General features: G+C 34.3%; 1 protein-coding gene, 1 long non-coding RNA gene and 1 pseudogene across 5 annotated transcripts; all 3 read right to left on the bottom strand.

Annotated features, from left to right (window-relative positions):
• On the bottom strand, window positions 1–917 carry LOC145114357 (uncharacterized). Its single transcript, XR_013710973.1, has 2 exons — window positions 389–917; window positions 1–315 (listed from the first exon to the last, which is right to left on the bottom strand). It is a non-coding gene; the product is annotated as an uncharacterized LOC145114357 (long non-coding RNA).
• Window positions 918–7,560: 6,643 nt separating this feature from the next.
• On the bottom strand, window positions 7,561–13,206 carry LOC145113171 (uncharacterized). 3 transcript variants are annotated; one of them, XM_079049291.1, is made up of 8 exons: window positions 12,479–13,206; window positions 10,761–11,690; window positions 10,507–10,650; window positions 9,951–10,057; window positions 8,683–9,046; window positions 8,379–8,585; window positions 8,172–8,281; window positions 7,561–8,086 (listed from the first exon to the last, which is right to left on the bottom strand). In XM_079049291.1, the coding sequence occupies exons 1-8, from the start codon at window positions 13,070–13,072 to the stop codon at window positions 7,663–7,665; spliced, it is 2,880 nt and encodes a 959-aa protein (XP_078905417.1). In that variant the 5' UTR covers window positions 13,073–13,206; the 3' UTR covers window positions 7,561–7,662. The 3 variants fall into 3 exon arrangements, with proteins under 3 accessions (XP_078905417.1, XP_078905419.1, XP_078905418.1); XM_079049293.1 differs by having other exon boundaries at window positions 7,561–8,080; XM_079049292.1 differs by having other exon boundaries at window positions 10,510–10,650.
• Window positions 13,207–13,407: 201 nt separating this feature from the next.
• On the bottom strand, window positions 13,408–18,919 carry LOC145113172 (putative receptor-like protein kinase At5g39000 pseudogene; annotated as a pseudogene). Its single transcript, XR_013710740.1, has 4 exons — window positions 18,555–18,919; window positions 16,351–17,295; window positions 15,093–15,140; window positions 13,408–13,497 (listed from the first exon to the last, which is right to left on the bottom strand). The product of XR_013710740.1 is annotated as a putative receptor-like protein kinase At5g39000 pseudogene (transcript).
• Window positions 18,920–21,921: the final 3,002 nt, after the last annotated feature.

Here is a 21,921-nt window from a genome sequence, read left to right as displayed (position 1 = left end):
TTGATAAATGTGAAGAATAGCAGTTCACATATCTATTCCTTCCAACATGTCAGACTCATTAAATTCATTAAATGTAAAGAACATATATGGCAGCAAGCAATAAGAAAAGTACCTCAAAAATCTCGATCTAAACAAATGAAAAAAAGTTATATTTAAGCAAAGGAAAAAAATATTAACTATATGTTAACTTTCATTTTCTTCGAGCATCTCCTTTACTCCATGGAAACATCACCGGATGCATCTCCATCAAAGCCTTTATGCATCGAAAACTGAAGATCTCCAATTTCTTTTTTTGTTTGACATGTTCACGAGAATCTGTTTAGCGATCAAAATATGAAACAATTGTAGTAGAGATCTCAGAAATTACTTGCATAAACACACATCTGACCTCCATTTTCCTTTTGTAGCTATAGCATCACATTAACTTATCATCAACGTTTTCAACTCACTGGAGACAACGATCATATGTACTATGTAGTAGCGGCAGAAGAGATACTGGTATGAGGCGGTGGTAGAGCAGCGGTCCGGTGGTCGATGAAAGTAGCGGCGATCATAAGGAAGTAGCGCTGGGAGGATACCTCTAACATGACAGTGGTGCTGGTGGTGTCAGGTTTGTGTCTTCTTGAAGGTCAATGGTGAAAATCGTTGGAGGTAGCCTAAATCACCGATCTAGATAACGAGATGCGGGAGGACGACGCTAGCGGTGGATCTAGTGGATGAGGAGCTGAAATAAAAGATCTGGTCGGTGGCAGGGATGCCGATTTGGTTTCCGGTAAGTCGGTGGTGGGGCCGGACATCAACAAGAGGCTGCCGGTGGTAGAAGGAACGAGGGAAGAGATATGTTGATTTTTTGAAAACTATGAGAGAATGAACCGGATCTACTTTTTTAGATTTAGTTTTGTAAGATTTGATTATTGTTTGTGAAAGGCTATGATTTGTTTTTATTTACAATTATATCATTATCTCTTTTTTAATATTTATAAGACAAAACTGCATAAATGGTCCCTGTGGTTAGTTGAGAATTGCTACTTTGGTCCAAAAAGGTTTGGACTACCACCAGAGGTCCAAACTTTTCATTTTGTTGCGAATTTAGTCCAGTTTTCTATTAACTTTTTCATAATGACTATTTTACCCTTATTTTTTTCTTTTTCAGTTTTATTATTATTTAAATACTTTTTTTGATTAAAAGAAAAAATAAAAAAGAAAATTTGCATTTTCTATTTTATTTTTATAATTTTTTATAACAAAATAAAAAAATAAAAATGAAATCTCTCTCTCTCTCTCTCTCTCTCTCTCTCTCTCTTAAACACACAAACCCACCTTCTCTCTCAATCCTAATACATGAAATCCTCCCGATTCCAATAACTATTGCACTAGAACCGGTACCTAAATCCACCCACAAACCTTCGTTCAATTCTTGACTCTGCTTGATCACATCTTCCACCAGATCGATTATCAACTCGGTTTCAGGCCTTGGAATCAGAACACCTTCTTCGACACTTAGAACCAAATCCTCCGATGGTCACATCCTGTAATATACTGAAACTATTTTCTATTTTCAATCCTTTGCTTCCATAAAGAGTAAAGATCACCCAAATAAGCTCTTAATTACCACCGAGCCACAATAGCACACACAAATCTAGATACACATACAAATATAGGGTTCATAAATCAAACAATGGTTCAGAGTTAGGGTTCAAATAAATAAAACAATAGTTCAACATATTCACGGTGAGGGGCATAATGGTAACCTGATGAAGCTTCTTGAAGATTTGAGTATCGATATCTCCAATTTGAACTTCAAACTGATCTTCGTGACTCACTTCGAATAGAGAAAGAAGTCATCTACTCTGCAATCCAAGGTTTGTGGGTAGAGGTGGAAGTGGATCTGAGTTGATCTGTCGGTAAGAGGAAAAGGGGCGAAGCCGATCGGTGGGCAGATGGTAGATCAGATGGAGATACGACAGGGATAACCGATTTGGATGGATCGGTGTCGAACACTTGCTCTGTCCATTGACTACGTTTTCGACTCTTCAAATTCAAGCAAACGTAACCTTAAAATCGATTACATTTGAGGGAAGAAGAACGAAGATTAGGAATCTATGGGTTGGGTGGATTGATCGTAATATTGTTCTAGGGCACATCGGCTTTCATATATGAGAAATACATTTTAGATTTTGAATGGATTATAGATCTAGAGAGAGAGATAGATAGATAGATAGAGAGAGAGAAAGAGAGAGAGAGAGAGAGAGAGAGAGAGATTTAATTTTATTTTTTGTATTTTTTTTTTAAATCTGAAAATCAGAAATACAATTAAGAAAAAAGAGAAAATCAAATTAATAGGGGCAAATCCGTCATTTTGAAAAAATTCAGAACATATTGGACCAAACAAGCAACAAAATGAAAACTTTGGACCTTTGGTGCTAGTCCAAACTTTTTTGGACCAAAGTGGCAATTTTGAGCAAACCACAGGGACCATTTGTGCAGTTTAGTCTATTTATAAACATTTGAAAAATAACAAATATATCTTTTATTATAAGTTAAAAAATAGGTTCTTATAGTTCTTAACCTTTTGTGGTTAATTTTTGGGATAATGACTTAAAAAGGTAATATATTTTTTGATTTGTACACATTTGGTCACTGAATTTTTTTTTCGTCCACATTTACTCCTTCAACTTGTTAAAATGTACACATTCAGTCCTTATGACTGGTTACTCCAGGTTAGCTGGGAAAAATGACTTAATAGGGTAATATATTTCTCATTTTGTACACATTTAGTCCTTAATATTTTTGTACACATTTAGTCATTAATATTTTTTTGTTTCAAAATAAGTCATTTTTGTTTTTATACTCATTCAGTACTTATGAATGTGGGACAATCATTGATGAAGTGTGGGGGGTTGTTGATGTTTATGTGTAACGTCTCATTTTCACAAATGGAACTCGAATCAGATCAAAACATGATTTTTGTTTAAGACACACATTGTTCAACAACACACACATGATTTTTGTTCAAGAACACACACATCGATTTTCAGATCTTCAGATATATTCATTCGATTTTCAGATCTTCATATATCTTCATTCAGTTTTCAAGAATGCATACCCAGATCTTATGTGTATGTTTGTGTGTGTTATTATGTTTATTATTTAAAAATCAAAATCTGAAAAGATGAACACGAACACAGAAAAAGATGAATACGAACACACACTAAAAAAAAGATAAACATGAACACACACTCAGAAATCTTTGATTTCCTTTCTGGAAATTAAGTTTTCACTTCAAAAATCGAACATAAAATCGTTTTTGGGGTTTTATTCTTTAAAAAACTGAAGCTTTGTCAAGAAATCGGTTCAGATTTGCTTATAAATTCATTATTAAGAAAAAAAAATTATTCCAAAATACATTTATCGAAAATCAGAGTAATATAAGAAACGTGGAATCCTCATTATTGTTGATGAGTGTGTACAGTCATGCCTTCGCCTTCCCACGATCAATGATAGAACCTGAAAATATAAACAACTGGGTAAGCACAAAGTTTAGTGAGTTTACCCTAAAATACCCGATACAACAAACGTATTATCATGCATAACGGGCTCACACTCATCAGATTTGAATACCTTGGCCTAATCAGTCATCGGACTGGAATGCCAACATGCAATATGTCCAATCAGTCATCAGACCGGAATACCCAGGGTTTGTCGGCATGCCGCCTTAACCCAACCGCTCTTCTTGAGCCTCTGTGCCTACGGCTTACAACCGACCCGCACCAGGTATCTTGGCCTACAACATATAGCAGGACCACCTCAACCTATCTCACCACTATATGGCTATCCCACATAAGATATCGTGAGAAAAACGTGAAGAAATCATTCATAAGTACTGAATGAGTACAAAAACAAAAATGACTTATTTTGTGTACAATAATATTAAGGACTAAATGTGTACAAAATGAGAAATATATTACCCTATTAAGTCATTTTTACCGGCTAACTTGGAGTAGCCGGTCATAAGGACTAAATGTGTACAGATTAACAAGTTGAAGGGGTAAATATGGACGAAAAAAAAAGTCAATGACTAAATGTGTACAAATCAAATAATATATTACCCTTTTAAGTCATTATCCCTTAATTTTTAGATATTAATTTTCATTTGTCATTTTATGGTAATTTTTTATTTTCTTAATTAACTATCTAATTTTTAGGTTATATAAAATAATTAATGTGTCATTAATTTGTTTCCTTATATTTTTAAATTTAATATGTTTTTCCTTCAACATATATAATTCAAAATTGACATGTTTCTTTTAAAATTCATTGTCATTTTAGGCAAAATGATCTATATAGAAAAAATCAAATTTTGTTGTTTTTTATTGACAAACTAAAAAAAAGGTTATATGGTGAAAATATAATTATTTTTCAATAGTTTGTTTTATTTGTATAAATTGAATTATTTATTTAATCATTGTTTTGTTTGTATATATTTTGAAATTTTATTTTAAAAAATACTTAATGTTTAAACTTTGCTATTTAATGTTTTCTTTAAAAAAATACTTACTTTTTATATCTTCATATATAATTTTTTTTAATCAACTCGTATAGTACACTGGTTTCACACCTAGTATATATATATATATATATATATATATATATATATATATATATATATATATATATATATATATATATATATATATATATATATATATGAGAGTTGTCACTCACTTCTTTTTGTTTATAGAGGGCATCGGTTAGAAAAAAAAAAGAACGATCGAGACATATTCATGCTGAACTTACACCCTTACAATCTACTTTTCTATTTTTTGGAATTATCAGACAAAAACACCCATATGCATGCTAGGAATAATGAACTACCCAAAACATGTTCTAAACCGGTTCTCCAAGTTGGTTCATAGTAAACCGGTTCTAAATTGGTCCCAATGTTTGGAAATGCGAATTGGTTTAAACTGGTGATTCTGTTCTGCAGTGGTTCGGTTCAGGGGTGAACCGGTTTTCGGTTCAGACACCGGTTCGGAATGTGAATCGGTTTTTGTTTGCCCACGTCTAGTATGGACACACACCTCTATAAAATGAGTATGACTCTGTTTGAAGCCGATATGGCTAATCCGTTAGACCTGTTGACTAGTCAGCTTCTCCCCGCCCACATCTTTTTTGCACTCTTAGAGCATCTCCAACCCACTCCCATTCTCCATTATTTCCCCCATTTCTCCCCCCATTCCTCTCCAACACTACCTCATTTATTCCCCTATTTTGGGGGAAATGAATAGTATAACACCAAATATGGTGTTATACTATTCATTTCCCCCAAAATGGGGATGAACTTTGAGTTGTCGGTTTTAGTCCCTCTTTTTATATACTAATACATTTTTTGTTTTTTTATCTACTAATTATTATTTAAATGTAATATTTAATACTTATAATATTATGTTATATATTAAATTATATTAATTAATTATAAATATAATATTTTTTGTTTATCAAGTTCATATTAAAATTTAGAGTAAATTACACGAATGGTCCTTATGGTTTAGGGTAATTTGCGTGTTTGGTCCCTAACTTATCTTTTTAACTCGGAAGGTCCTTACTGTTTGTTTTTGTTACGCGTTTGCTCCCTGTTTTACCTAAAAAACTATTTTACCCTTGATTTTTTAATTAATTTAAATAAACACACCCTCAACCCCACCCCCTTACCTTACCTTACTTACCCACCATTTTAAATAATAGTCTTTTTAGGTAAGACAAGACCAACCGCGTAACAAAAACAAATAGTGGGGACCAAGCGCATAACAAAAACAAATAGTAGGGACTTTTTAAGTTAAAAAAATAAGTTAGGGATGAAGTGCGCAAATTACCCCAAACCATAGGGACCATTCGTGTAATTTACTCTAAAATTTAAATACATATTGAAATTTTAAAACACAATAACGTATTTTACAAAAGCTTATAATTACGTTTTATAAATATAATCTTATATATTTAATATTATTGTAATGAAAAAAAATATAGATTATATATTTGTTAAAACCAAATTAATAGAAGGGGTGTATTTGACAATTTATATAAATTAGAAGAATGAAATATACTTTTTGGGTTAAAAATGAGGTAAAAAATGAAGTATGGTTGGAGATGAAACTAGGGTTGAGCAAAAGGATCGAACCGGCCGGAACCGGCCCGAACCGGACCCGACCCGGGAACCGGCTTCGGCCAAAATCAAGAACCGAACCGGCCCAGCGGTTCTACCGGTTCCCGTTCTACCGGTTTTCGGTTCCTACCGGTTCTTGTCGTGTCTTCAAATATTGGAACCAGTCCTCGAAAAATAGCATCATACGGTTCCGGTTTTTGCCGGTTCTACCGGTTCCCGGTTCCAAAAATCCACAAAAATAACGTCCCGGTCCCGGCCCGACCAGTTCCATCGGGTTCCGGTTCCGGTTCCGGCCGGTTCCCCGGTCCATATGCTCATCCCTAGATGAAACACTATCTACCTTATTTTTACTCTATTTTTTGGGGAAAAAAAAAAAAGATAGAAGTGGGTCTGAAATGGTCTTAGTGAGTTAGTGTCTCACGTGCTGCCACTCCAAAAGTCAGTATTCAAAGAGCCCAAAACTCGTGGAGGAGGAATACGACAGATTGGATCACTGGAGGCCGATGATGAAGTCCAAGAGATATTGGGAGGGCCGGAGAGGGGGCGCATCTGCGGCAGAGGCACCGCCGAGAGGATTAACGGGAATGTGATTTCAGGAATCGATACAACCATGTTTTCGAACAGCTTCATCATGAAAAAGCTCGTCTGAGAATGATGATCGGCATTGATGTTTCACCAATAGGGTCTAACATCGACTACAAAGTGATTTAATTTTCCGATTCCGCCGAAAATTGAAAATTTCTTTTTCTCTTCTTTGATACGAACCTTAAATCATAGCCCCATCAAGCTCTATATAAATCACAGAATCGATAAATAAAAAAATTTAATCTGGAAGAGAGTGCAGATACGACCAAAATAAAGATTATGGTCATCAGAACCTAGAATAAAAGGAAGGAGAACTTTACCAAATTGCCTAACATTATGGAAAAGAATAAGGAAGAGAAGGCATGGAATCCAGATAGCTTTTTCATTATAAACGAAATCTCTTTTTCCATAGGAATAATCGAGAGAACCAAACTTCTTTCTTCAGTGACAAAATATTTTGCGCCATTTTCATCACAAAATTCCAAGAGTACATTGAGCTCACACAAGTAAGGTTAAAACGTTCTGGTTTTAATAATGTCTCATTGTATTGAATAGAGGACCTTTTTCAAAATGAATGACCTTATCGGTGAAAGATTTCAATTTTATATAAGGGGGTTGATGATCATGGCTTTGTTCATGGTCTGAAAATCATTGGTATGCATGGTTGTTTTGCTTCCTCCCGCTAGGATGATCACCATGTATGTCCACTTCAGGGTGCAGATTAATTCTACTAGCTAGTATGTCTTCTGGTGTTAATAGTATTACACTCGTGTAACTTTTTATGCCATATACATAAAAAAATGTTTGTACTCTTGTGTGAATTTTGTTTTATTTGTAATTTTCCTTGTTATAAAAAGAATTTTATATGTAACAGTTATACATTAGAACATGTATAAATAATTGAATATTAGTTACTATACACTTAATACTATAGGACGGAACTCTATGCCATATACAATAAGACCAGACATATTTCCTTCAAAGCAAGTAAGTTTCAAATCCATAGGAACATATTCATCATTATGTGTGTTATCAACGTTAGTTTCCCACACTATAACCTCCATCCATCCATCTTCTCTCTGTTTTGGAATCCATTTGATTTTGTCCAAATTCACTGTGCTTGGGTACCTGAAAGAAATGATTTTGGTTATTTCCTTTCTATGGGGTACTAAATCACGAGCCTTCACTGGGCACTGGAGCCCATGACATTTTTTTGAAAATTTGAACACAAGGAAACAAGCATAGGTTGTATCTGATGAGAGCATTTTGGTCTCAATGTCACATTTGATACGAAAATCCTGGTGAGATAGAATCTCAACAACCTCTTCAAATCTGCACCTACATTAATTAAGTCTTATAAATATCAGTGATTCCATGAAATCTGCTAAAGTAAACCTGATATGAAAGGAGTAATAAAGCAAACCTGGATTCGGTTGGAGGGTTGCACAACCTTATATTTGAAGAGTTGTATATAATTGCTTTTGCAGGTAGCATATGACATCTCTTTCCGTTGACTTCGTTTAGGGAGAATAACTGTCCATCATAGAGTTACAAGTTTATCGTTATGATACCACAAGAATATGTAATTAATTTCTCAAGTTTTGTTTTATGAAAAAGAAAAAGATCAGACCTTTTCACCATTGTCAATGAGAATTCCTTTGAAAAGAAGTAAGCACAGCTCTACACTGGAGGCAATTTGGACATCGTTTCCAGACCTTTTAATAATTCCTTCATTATTGGCTATCATTTGTTCCGCTGAGTTCATCTCCAACTTTGTTTTCAAGACTCCTCCCATGTTTGTTCCATCCTTCGATTTTTTATTTTTTTCTAAGTCCACCTATAGACAATTGGATGACCACATTATGACATTTTCGTACAAATTTTCCATAAATAAATACAAAAAAGAAGAGAGGTGCACTAACTATTCCACTTACACTTGGAATGGCTTTAAACTCTATGCCTTCAATAAAGATGCCCCATGTGCCACAATAATACTTAGAAAAGCTTTTTAGTAGAACTTCAAAATTAGTACTTCCATGATTACTCAAAAATCGAAACAATTCAACTCTCGACCACTGGCTTCCACCTTCTTTCCACTCTGCAAAATATGCATTTAAGGTTTCACCCTCCTTATATTTAAGGTTCACATATATCGGCCTGCTAGAAACCTTTCTTCGATCACAAAACTTGAACACTAGGTAAGCTCCATACATTCTCTCTGGAGTTAAGAACTCAGCATTTATCTGAACTCCAATATTAAGATTTGAGATGTCCAAGATCTTTGCGACCTTTGGAAATCTGCACAAACATATTACAATTCAGAAAATCGTATTATATCCAACATATTGATAGATTGTAAAAAGGAGCAAGTGTTTGTATTTTCTCATAATTTCATGTTACACTATGATTCTAATAAAAATATGTTTCTATGGGTTTCATATGTGACTTACAAATTGGTCAAAACGTCCAAATAAATTCAAAAGATCTTTAGTGAATAAGGGTAGTTTTGTCTTTTTCAAGTGTTTGTTTTTGTTTGACTGCGGCTTAATAATGTGTATAAGGTTAGTTAGTGAGAGTTTTTTTATTTTGCCATTTCCGTTGTTTTCCTCTTTTCATTGTTCCCCCGCAAGTAAAATGATAAGCCAGTTTTGGTTCTTCAATTTCCTGTTGCTTTTCTAATTATTCCTTTTGCAAATATATATACACATCATTATAGCACAACAGTTTCATTTTCTAAATCTCAAAATCCCACCAAATTATGTGTCCGTAAGATGAGAAAAACCACAAAACAAGCCCCCATATTTTGAAATTTGTTGTTAAAATCCGTTGGCACAAGTCAAAAATATGAATTCTACAATGCTAAGCTACTTTCTCAATATTTACTTCAACATCGATTTAACAAAACTATGGAAATTTCTATCACTTCATTAGGTGTTTAGATACCAAGCCCAACCTGTTTTCCACCATATATATCTTAGTACAGTCATTTATAAAAATTGAGGTTGCTTCTCTAGAAGCAAGCTCACTCACTCTACCTAGATTTTAACCTCTTGGATTTGATACAAGTTCCACTTCATAAAAGAAGTAGACATATGCATTCTAGAGTTTACTCCAAACTGAATGATTTTAAGTTAAATGACCTGTATAACTTGACTTAAAAAGTTAATAGAACGTAATGGTAATTACATAAACTAGAGAGAACCTTGATTGTTGAATGGATCTCCACTTCAGGGAAGAAACATCTTTGTATGAAAAACTTTTGGCTGGTATCATTTCATTTCTTGATCCATCCATGCTTATTGAAAACCACTGTTACCATAAAAGGTGAGAAAAAATTGAAAAATGAGTCAGAGAGCATTAATTATATTATTAAAAGGCATAATACATAAAACCAAGCAACAGAAGATGTCGAAAGGATGACAAGATAGTGAGAATGATGAGTTATTTAATTAAATGGCTACTTTCGGTCCTGCTATATATCATCTTCATGGCATGCTTAGTTTGTTTCTTGTATAATATTGATGTCTACTATGGTTATTTATCAATGGTGTTGCTTGTTTTAAGTTATGTTGAGTTGTAAATGATTCCTAGGTGCAAGATTTTGATTATATTGGTATTGTATCATCTTCTTTTTCTTGCATACATAAATGCTATGGTAGTAAAGAAAATTCCAAGAAAAAACAAACATGTAATTGGTGACTATAGATGTATGTTTTGAATGCAGAAAAGATATATAAATGGTTAAAGAGATGAGTCACCGCTTTTTCGTTGTTAAGGAGGATTCCTGAAGAAAAGAAGGAATGGAGATCCTTCTTCGAGATTGTGGAGGGCACCGGATATTTTGACATTTGGACTATGTTCTTATAATCTGTAGGTAGTTTTTGCTCCCATTCCCACTCATCCTGTGTATATGTGAAAGACGAAAACGTTATAACTGCATGCAAAGCAGCTTGCTGAATCTTGCTATTAAAAGAGCGCTCATTAGTTTCTCTACTCGTTAAGATGAACTTACTTGGCAAATGAAGGCTTTTTCAAGTTCCTCTACAACTTTAGCCATTGTTGGGCGATCCTCGTGCTCTTTCATCAAGCATTGATAGGCAATGGTTGAAAATATCACCAAGGATTGTGGTTCAATTTGTTGTTTTATAGCATGAAAGATAATATCTTGTATTTTTTGGGTTTTGAAGCTTTTTGCTGCCAACTGTGCAAGAAAGACATCACGATCTTCTTCAACTGTCGGTCTTGCACTTTTCAGTTGAGCCACAACATTTGGGACTTCACGAAGCTGCTGTTTCTGATCAATTTTGATCCTTTCAACTGCTGATCTCCCAGATAAGATCTCAAATAGAACAACCCCAAAAGAATACACGTCTGATTTCTGTGTTATGGAGTCTGTAGTCATATAGAGTGGATCAAGATAGCCTAACGTGCCTGCACCTCTGAATATGATGAAATCAGAAATAGCAGCTTTCCAATCGTCCCTAAGTAGAATGCTATCGCTTTTCATGTCACCATGAATCAACTGTTGATTGGTTTCAGTATGACTATGAATGTAAGCTAACCCATGTGCAGCATCAACACATATCTTGAGCCTTTGTTTCCATGTTAGACTAGTATTGGTCAGATGTTGTTTTACACTTCCTTTAACCATGTGCTCAAAAAGAACGATCCTCTCACCCTTCTCTTCACAAAATCCTATAACTGGAACAACATTCTCATGGCTATAACTATAAAGCCTTGCAATCTCCTTACAAAATTCTTCTCCGTATGAATCCACTGAACCACGGAGTCGCTTTATGGTAACCGTGTTATGTCTGCTCAAGTGAGAAAGTGCCCCAGAGTACACCTCACCCAATGGTCCTTGCTCTTTTATATCACGGAAATTGTTTGTAGCAGACATAACATCATCGAGTGTCGTTCTAAGGGATTCCACCCCCTTCACCTACATAATATGTGCAGAGATAAGTGCAAGCAATTGTAATATTATATATTACAATTTAGGAGTGTTTGGTGTTGCTTATTTGAAGTGTGTGTTGACTCATTGTGATTTGACACCGGTAATAAGCTATTTTACATTTTGATAGAATAATAGTAAAAACTAAACACACTTATTTACTTAAATATTTGATAATTTACTTTCTCCTCACTTATTGAATTAAATAAAGCGTTTTTGATAAGTTACTTCTTCATTACACGTATAAACAGAATTTGCCAAACACTAAAAATTAACTTATCAGCTTATTACGTTTTGGTACCGGATAAGCCGATCAAAATAGTTTTTTTAGAACTCCATTCTGACACCAGATAAACTAATAAACACTTTAAAGAAACATAAGTTGTTTCAAATAAGGAAACCCATAAATTTATCCTCACATCCCATAAATATATTATATGGATATGGATATGGATTTTACGTCTAAGGTACGAGTTTCCTTCTTAATGTCGGCTAAATGCAAGAAATAGCAACGTACTTTCGTTTATTTGTGTATTATAGCATCCTACTTTCATATCATTCTATTAGTTATTATTTTTCAATTTTTTTTAGTTTCAAGGCCCTTTGAAAAATTTACTAAATTATACGCCTTGTACTTTCAAATTTTTTTCTTATTAGCACATAAAGCCTTGAAAAATCTACCCTATTATAGCGTGCATTTAGATGACATTGTGATAAAGTACAATGCTACAATTTAAAAAAATAAAATAAATAAAAAAAAAAACTTAATTACTTACATGGGACTTGAATGCTCTCTCAAGTTCTTTCACGACGTCAGCCATTGTGGGACGTTCCTCTCGTTTCTTTTTGCAGCATTTATATGCAATTTCTGCAAATATCGTTAGGGAAGCTGGGCAGGTTTCATCATCCAGAACTGGAGAGCCGGCTTTCTCAAATTCTTTCTTGAACTTTGAATCGATAATCTCGTTCACTTTTTTCTGCTGGAAGCAGCGTTTAGCCATATGAGGTAGAAATTCTGGTTTATCTTTGGACAATTGGAAATGCGCCAGTCTTCCACTCAGTGCTTCCAACAAAACCACTCCAAATGAATAAACATCAGACTCCTTTGTCAGCTTACCTGTCTTGGCATACTGTGGATCAATATATGCGAGTGTGCCAACAGCTTGAGTCATAAGAAATGTGGCTTGCAGATTTGCGGGGCCAATTCTTGACAAACCAAAGTCACTAATCATGCCTATGTAGTTTCTCCCTAGTAGAATGTTGGAGCTCTTTATATCTCGATGTATTATCCTATGATGTTCTCCAACACCGTATGGAGAAAGTCGAGCCCATACGCAGCATCGAGGCAAATCTGAAGACGTGTTGCCCATGTATGACAATTCGTGATATCATTCTTTTCAATATGACTATCGAAGCTTCCATTTGAGGCATACTCATACACAAGAATACGCTCATGATCTTCATCACAAAATCCAACAAGTGTGACAAGGTTTTTGTGTGTAAAGTAAGGAAGAACAGAGATTTCTTGCAAGAATTCCCCGGTTCCTTGCCCATAATTCCTATCTAACCGCTTAATAGCAACAATGCTTCGTGTTCTTTGGTAGCTTGAGAGTTCCACCGTAGAAACTGTCCTATATCCGCCCTCTTTAACATATTTTCTAAAATCGAAGTGGAAGAGTTTTGCTTTGTAAACTTTCCCAAATCCACCAATTCCGATTTTATAATCGTCGTGAAAATTATGAGTTGCTGTCTTTATATCTTCGAATGGGATTTTCATATGATCCATCTTTTTCACCTGCACCATTGAGTGTCATTGTAGTGGAAAATAAAAGTTAAATTTCCCTGTTTTTATAATATTACTACACACATGAGGATCACATAACTCAAAGATCTTTTTTATCATTTCAGAAAACTCAAAAGATCCATAGAACCTAGCTAGTTGTCTCCCTAATTTTGCTTTATCTTAAATTTCCTCATGCCTTATGTTGTTTTACTTCAATTCCTATGATCAAAAAGATACTAATAGTTATAAATGCATGCACAATCTATTTGATGAGCTCATACTATTGCTTGGAATCCACATTTTCCATCTCCAACCATATTTTCTATGTGTAATGTATGATAGAAATTCATTTGGAATTTTATTCGAAAGTGGATATGAATTTTGCATTGTTTGTTCTTGGTTGAAGTATAAGTTATGCATCGATTCATCTTGGTTTTAGTAGGAGCCATGAGTCGCTTTTTTCCTTGTTAAAAATGACTTGCACATTCAAGGTTTCTACAACAAATACTTGGTGTGTCTCTTTGGTTCTTAGTTTAAATCAAACAAATTAGACCCCATATAATATGATGTATACATAGAAAAACTATGTCTATGAGGATCTTGAGTGGTACTCTTGAAATGCACAACTGAAGGTTTATTTTGACAGTTTTGTGCTCAATAATAGACATCCACGTGCATTTTTTATTTTGAAAAATATAGACAAAAAGAATTAACAAAAATAAACTTAATTAAAATGAACATCCATAGATTTTGATTTGATTTGTTATTATTTTATTATATAAAATAAAACAAAATAAAAGAAAAAATCATATAATTTATAAAATTAGAAAATTAATAAAAATAAACTGATTAGAATTTCTAATAAGGGGATGTTTGAGTAATTATGATTCTAAATGCAACTTTGTACTTTGTATTAGAGTATTGTATATTATATTATGACATTATAATTTGTAAGAGAATATATTATTTTCTAAAATAAGGCCATTGTACAAAAGGGATAAATGAAATAATTTGCAGTGGATTATGACTCAAACGTAGTGTGTCAGATTGTTGACAAAGAAATTGTCGGAGAGGTTCAATCCAACCACAAAGTGGTGACAAGCTTTTAGTGGCTGTGCAACGACAAAATATATCATCCCGAATAGTGATGGTAAAAATTATCACTATATTGTCCACAATTTTGTCGTAAACAATATTTTGATAAGATTATAAGTAATTAGTAATGTTTAATTAGTCGTTAAATATCTCACCAAAATTCAAGAAGTATGTAGCTAATTTTCCGCAATAAAAAATAAACTTGTTTTGCTGCTAGTGATTTTCCGCTAGGGTATGATTGTTGCTGATGCTGATTTTCTATTAGTGATGTGTTTTTGTGCTTGTTACATCTAATTAATTTAAAGAAAAATGGTAAACCATACCCTTGAAACCTCACAACACACCTACCCTAAAGTTATCATGTTAGATGAAGATTGTTAAACGACAAAGTTCAAGGAATTATGGTTGGTTTTGGACCCGACACCTCACTTTTAGAATTCCGCTTATAGTATTTTTGAAGGAAAGAAGAAAACGAGTTATTATAATTATGTTTAAATTTTGAATTTCATTACCTTAAAGTCCTCTTCACCTTCTCGTTTGTCTTTCAAATTATCTGCAACCTAATATTCATAAAAAGAAAGTTAGCATATATATAATTTTTTGAAATTCACAAAGTTCAAGGAATAATGGTTGGTTTAAAAAATGTGCATATATGCACAAACTCAAATGTGCATGATTTTTCAACCCTTGTTTTAGAGCTTATCTTATATCGAAAAAAATAACTAAAAATATGTAAATTCATCATTTATTAACCTCTTTCCATATTGATATTCGAAGAAAAAAAATTACGTAAAATGTGCACCATTTTCACATATACACAAATGAAAATATGCATATATGCACATCTGCATATGTGCACATTAATGTATAGATAAAAAACATCTTAATAAGTTAAGACGCTGCAATAGAATCTGATTTGTTGAAAAACAAAATTCCATACAAACATTTTTTACTGATGTGCATATATTTCTATTTGGTTAGGGTGTTAAATTAATTAAAATAAACACCGTCACAACGAAAAGCTTTGGTATGCATATATGCACATCTGCATATGTGCACATTAATGTACAAATGAAAAACATCTTAATAAGTTAAGACGCTGCTATAGAAGCTGATTTGTTAAAAAAAAAATCAAAATAAACGTTTTTCTACTAATGTGCATATATTTCCTTTTGGTAAGGGTGTTAAAATAATTAAAATAAACACCTTCACAACAAAAAGCTTTGCTCTCTCCTAAAACAAAAACTATAATATATTTATATGTATATTTTTAGCGAAAAATGAGCATTGTAAGATGTATTTGCAAACTTGTGGAGAAAAATATAATAAACTCATTAAGAAGTTATCTTAAATATTTATTTAAAAGAAAACTTTATAACCTACTTCAATAGTCTTATTAAACACCAAATGACATCAAATAATAAACTACTTATGCATGCTCAAAACAATTTAAGTGTTTAGTTGTACTTTCTCTTTTCTTCACATTCTTAAGTCCGAAGATTTTGAGTAGTTTGTTAAGGTTTACATGGTAATTCGAAACTTTACACTGTTTGGATTGTGTGACTGCCCCCAAAAAATTAAATATAAATAATAAATTTAATTTGTTGCCGCAAGTATAAGAGTTGATATACTATGTAGGTAGTAATTAAATTTACAACTCCCCATTATAAAATATTCCATGTGATCATTTATGTAGTGCATATAGATGTTTAAATGAATTATTGATGAAATAATGATCGAAAATATTAATTAATGTATATAGTAACTTACTTGTTGATGTGCTAACGCCTCCTCAAATTTTTGTTGAAGTTCCAAAACTTCCTCAAGCTTTTCGACAACCTCAATGATCGGCGTTCCTTGTAGTCACTTCTCATGCATTGATATGCAATTTTAGAAAACACATCCAAGGAATCTGCACTCGTTTGTTTTATTAGAAATGGATCTATGATTTCGGTAAGTTTTCCATTTTGATAATAGCGGTGTACCATTGGACCAAGAGGCAGTTTCCCCTCTTCATTTGCCAGTCTTCCACAAAGAATTTCCATTAATACTATTCTAAAAGAGTATATGTCCGACTCTTTTGTTAGAAAACCACTTAGCATGTACATAGGATCCACATAGCCCACTGTACCAACCGGATTATAGTTAAAAAGGAGAGTATTATGTCTGTTTTGCGGACCAATTTTGGATAAACCAAAATCAGCTATCTTTGCATGCCAATTTTCGTCTAAAAGAATATTTGCACTCTTCAAGTCACGATGAAGGATTCTCTGCTGGGTTCCTATAGGATTATGAAGATAACTTAAGCCACGAGCTGCACCAAGGCAAATTTGGAGGCGCTTCAACCATGTGAGGTTAGCACTACTCAGATATCTGTCAAGGCCTCCGTGTGTTGCAAACTCGTAGACAAGGATCATCTCTTTCCCCTCGTCACAGAAGCCAACAAAGTTTATGATATTTTCATGTCTATATAAAGAAAGAAGGATAATCTCTTTCCAGAATTCTGATGATCCTTGGCCAAATGCTCTATCAAGCCGCTTGAATGCGACCATGATAGAGCCTCCTCGCCGGATGAGCTCTCCTTTGTAGACCTCTCCAAACCTACCACGACCAATTATATATTCACCAGCGAAGTTGTTTGTTGCTTGTCTTATCTCTTCCAGTGGAATTCTTAAGTGAGCATACTCTTCCAGTAACGACATGATTTGTTTGTTTCTGAGAAAAGTTTTGAAGAAAAAATATTATAAAAACTGCAAAGGCACAAGGATGATGAGGTTCACTGATGATATATAAAGCCAAACACATTATCTAACCAGAAATTTTCGTCAGGGGAAACACAAAAAAAAAATTCCCCAATAAAATATTAAGAGTAATACCAAATTAACCACAAAAAACAGCTTAACACAGAAAGTCAGGGAACGGAAGATTTATCCGAACTTTTTACAAGATTTTCATCATTTGTCTTCCTTTTATTTCCCCAAGTGTGGCCATAAACCTTATGTCACATAATATGTGATCCTTCACAACCTACATCTTCAAAAGAGCAGTATGGCATAAAATAACCCCTTCCCCTATCCTATAATTTTCAAACGTAATTACGAGACTAGGACACTATACCTAGCTTCCTAACACACTGAATATCTTTGTTGTGGTTTTCCCCTATGATCTTAATGACAGAGTTCAAGACATCAATATTTCAATGGGATTGGAACTTTGGAAACCACAAACCCCAAGCCTTCAACTCATTCCAATGGGATTTGGTACTTTGGAAACCCAAAATTCAGAATGGTCAAACACTGGAGTGATTATTAGGCATAACTGCAGCAAAATGAAATTAAAGGGTTTATAATGAAGGGTTGCAGGTTTACAACAAAAACCAGCAGAAATCTTGAACAAGATGAAAATCAAAATCATGAACCAAAATCGATTTCTTTTCCAAAAATTATATATCAAAATCATTAACAGCTAGAATATATTGAAAACAAAGAACCAGCAAGTTGGGAAGGTTATAAAACAAGCACCTGGAAAAACTAAACAATATTAGGCCAATTAAGTCAAATCACTAACCTAAGTAGCTAACAAACTAACAAACTATGACATTGGACATAGACATAAGCCAAAAAAAAAGTTCCCAAAACCATTGACCATGGCACATTGTTTTTGATTTTATAGTGATAGAAGTCAAAATTTTCTAATCCCAAAACCATTGAGCATTACTAACAAATATACCATTAAAATAAGATTTTTTTTCAAACGGGGTGAGGCTGATTATCTATCAATGGGTTATTCAAATCCCAATTTATCAAACATATAGGTCAACATGCTAAACTTGAAATTGAAATCAAAATTTATGATTGCAGTTCATCAATTGAGATGCTAATCCCATAACTTAAATTACATGAACCACAACACGCGCCAAGAAGAACATGGTTGGAAATTTAGATATTTAAAATTGCAGGTAAAGAGATGCTGACCTTTCGATTTCGTTTTTGATGAGTACTAGGAAATCAAATGGAAATTAGTACCAGGAAATCGAATAAAGCCTAATGCTTTATAAAAGAACTATTCACTGCTGATTTGCAAACATATTTTGTTGTAATTTCGATGTTATATGATGTCCTGCTATTTGGATGAAATCGATACTGGCCACTGGTTCATAAAATGAAGATTACGCTACCAAACGCCCCATATGATCGATTTTGTGAAGACGATGAGGATGAACAAATTGAATCCCTTCCCAGTCCCTTCGTCTACAATTCTACAACCAGTGAAGCAAGGAGACGAAGCAATAATGGCCTCGAAACCTGAGTACATATTTTACCAACCAAAGATAAATATAATATAATTTATCTAAAGACGCAATCTAACAGCAGCGCAATTGCCGACAAAAGTCAACTTCTTTGAATACAAAGGCAAATTCAATAAATATATATATATATATATATATATATATATATATATATATATATATATATATATATATATATATATATATATATATATATATATATACAAAAAAAATATTAAGAACCCTAAAAACTACTTATTTTTACCTTATTATTAACATTAATTTTGTCTTTTATAATATTTTGATTTTTTAAGTTTTTTATAAATACAATAAGGTCATAATGGTCTTTGTGTAAAATCCATTCTATAACTTTTGATATGATAAAATTGTTTCATAATTAGCCAAGAACAAAAAAAATCATCTCATCTTCTTCAACCATCTTCAGCCACCTCTATGAACACCACCACAACCACCACCGCCGACGATGGCCTTACCACCACCGTCGGCGACCTTATCACCGCCGGCGACGGGATTGAACCGTCGTTACGTCTTCTTTGTTGCATCTTCGGTATACCGCCGTCATCCATTACCACCGGTAAACTACCGTCATCAGTTGTACAAGTTCACATCAGTTCCTGATCTATGATTTCCACCTCAGATCTACAATATTCATCTCTAGATCTACGAGTTTCTACTACAGATCTATGAAGTTCCGGTGAAGATCCGCCACCACCATCCCCGTACAGATTTGCTTCCTCTCCACCTTCTTCCATATCTATGGCTCATGCTTCGTCAAACTTTTCCGGTAGCCAACTTCAACATAGCAAGCTCTAAGATCTAAAGCTGAAAAAGTTGTTTTGTGGATAGATATGAAGAGAAAGGATGAAAACAAGCCTTCTCCTAGTGCCTGGTGGCGATTCTATCGTCGTCTCCGCCGGTAACATCACCACTACCGGCTCTTCTAACGACTTCTTCCACCAATTCTCTGATCTCTTGTGAATCATTAGATTTGTAAAATTAACATGAAGCTGAAGAGTGAAGAGAGCAGCACATCAAAAGCTGGCAATGGGGGAGAGCAGAACTTGACCTCCCAAATTGTTGTTTTATATGGTAAAATTAGACAGTCATAGATTACTTAAACCATATTCCTCATTAGAACATATTCCTCATCATAAAATAAATGATTGCTGTTAATAAAACACAATGACCTAATTTCCATTAGAGGCAAACACAAGATGCACATATTTCCCCAGAATCGTCACTAACTAGCAAAAATTTACAGAGAAATCAAAGTTTCATGACATAAGCTCGTAGAACAACCTCACACCTCATCCGTTATTTTGCAAAACAAGTGTTTGGGGGGGGGGGGGGAGGCCTCATTGTGAAACGATTTACGCTAATTGCATGTGAATAAACATAATATATATATATATATATATATATATATATATATATATATATATATATATATCAGTTACAGGGATTCCTGAAGAACGCTTTCAGCATGTAATGACTAGAAACATTAACTAACCGATGTTGAAGCTTTATCAGAGAGAGAGCACGTGATGTTTGTCCACCGGATGGTCACATGATTAACTTTATCGGATACAGAAGCTTCAGAATTAGAAATTATTCCCTCACCTCCTTCCTCTTCAGTCTCAGTCTCCAATAACTACACAAGGGCCGAACCTGAGAATAAACATAGCATTTGAAATGGAATTTATTGTCTTCAGAATTAGAAATTATTCCATCCGATGAAGTCAAAATGACATCGTTTGCAAAAAAATCGGTGGCGATTGAGGTCGGATATGAGACGGATATTGATCTCCGGTGAGGATGAGAGAATGTGAGGTGGAGATGGAGGATTTGGCGTCGAAGAATTTGGAGGATCTGTAAGTCACCGTTGATCGTCGGAAGAGGTAGAGGTACCAGAATCTATGGAGGAAACCCTTGCAACTTGTGTATTTGAAATCGATGAAACGATTATAGATTGAGGAAAGGAAATTTTAGAAACATGGAGATTTACGACTTCTACAACGCTATATGAGATGAATTTCTGAATTATTGCTTGATTTCTGGAGTTCTACGGAGGCGATGTTATGTGGATGGTCGAAGATGGCTGATTTAGGTGGTGATCGTTAACAGATGTACGGGGTTGTCGTTGAGGTCAGAAGGCGGAGGGAGGTGGTCATCAGAGGAACTTCACAATACAATCTCCTGATCTATGATTTCCACCTCAGATCTACAATATTCATCTCTAGATCTACGAGTTTCTACTACAGATCTATGAAGTTCCGGTGAAGATCCGCCACCACCATCCCCGTACAGATTTGCTTCCTCTCCACCTTCTTCCATATCTATGGCTCATGCTTCGTCAAACTTTTCCGGTAGCCAACTTCAACATAGCAAGCTCTAAGATCTAAAGAGAGGAAGGATCATTTGAGAACCTATAGTTTCCCGAGAACCCGAGAACTAAAAGTGGACCACTAGATCAAAAAATTTAAAGGTCAATATCAAAGATGGCAATATGGTAAATAAACATAGCTTCACTGGTATATATGGTTTTTTAACCAAAATAACAAGGGTAAATTAGGTATAGATTTACAAATCCCCAAAACTAATACCACCAATTAGCAGATCGACATTGTGTTATTCATCTCCAACATCCCCTCGACGGTAGATTTGTAATCTCTCGCAACGAACCAGATCGAACAATCTCTGATGACCACCTCCCTCCGCCTTCTGACCTCAACGACAACCCCGTACATCTGTTAACGATCACCACCTAAATCAGCCATCTTCGACCATCCACATAACATCGCCTCCGTAGAACTCCAGAAATCAAGCAATAATTCAGAAATTCATCTCATATAGCGTTGTAGAAGTCGGAAATCTCCATGTTTCTGAAATTTCCTTTCCTCAATCTATAATCGTTTCATCGATTTCAAATACACAAGTTGCAAGGGTTTCCTCCATAGATTCTGGTACCTCTACCTCTTCCGACGATCAACGGTGACTTACAGATCCTCCAAATTCTTCGACGCCAAATCCTC

The sequence above is a fragment of the Lactuca virosa genome, chromosome 5 (assembly GCF_052849685.1).
Source record: "Lactuca virosa cultivar CGN04683 chromosome 5, Lactuca_virosa_CGN04683_v6, whole genome shotgun sequence".
Lineage (NCBI taxonomy): Eukaryota > Viridiplantae > Streptophyta > Magnoliopsida > Asterales > Asteraceae > Lactuca > Lactuca virosa.
This window is presented reverse-complemented; position numbering and strand designations above follow the sequence as displayed.

Bases quoted from the DNA above. Each gene is read 5' to 3' on its own strand.
- LOC145113171 (XM_079049291.1), bottom strand. From the start codon at position 13,072: ATGGGCAACACGTCTTCAGATTTGCCTCGATGCTGCGTATGGGCTCGA. The intron at 10,058-10,506 runs GTGACTCATCTC...TTATGGTAACAG, and splicing joins TCCTTAACAACGAAAAAGCG to TGGTTTTCAATAAGCATGGA. The intron at 8,282-8,378 runs GTCTGATCTTTT...TATGATGGACAG, and splicing joins TCATTGACAATGGTGAAAAG to TTATTCTCCCTAAACGAAGT.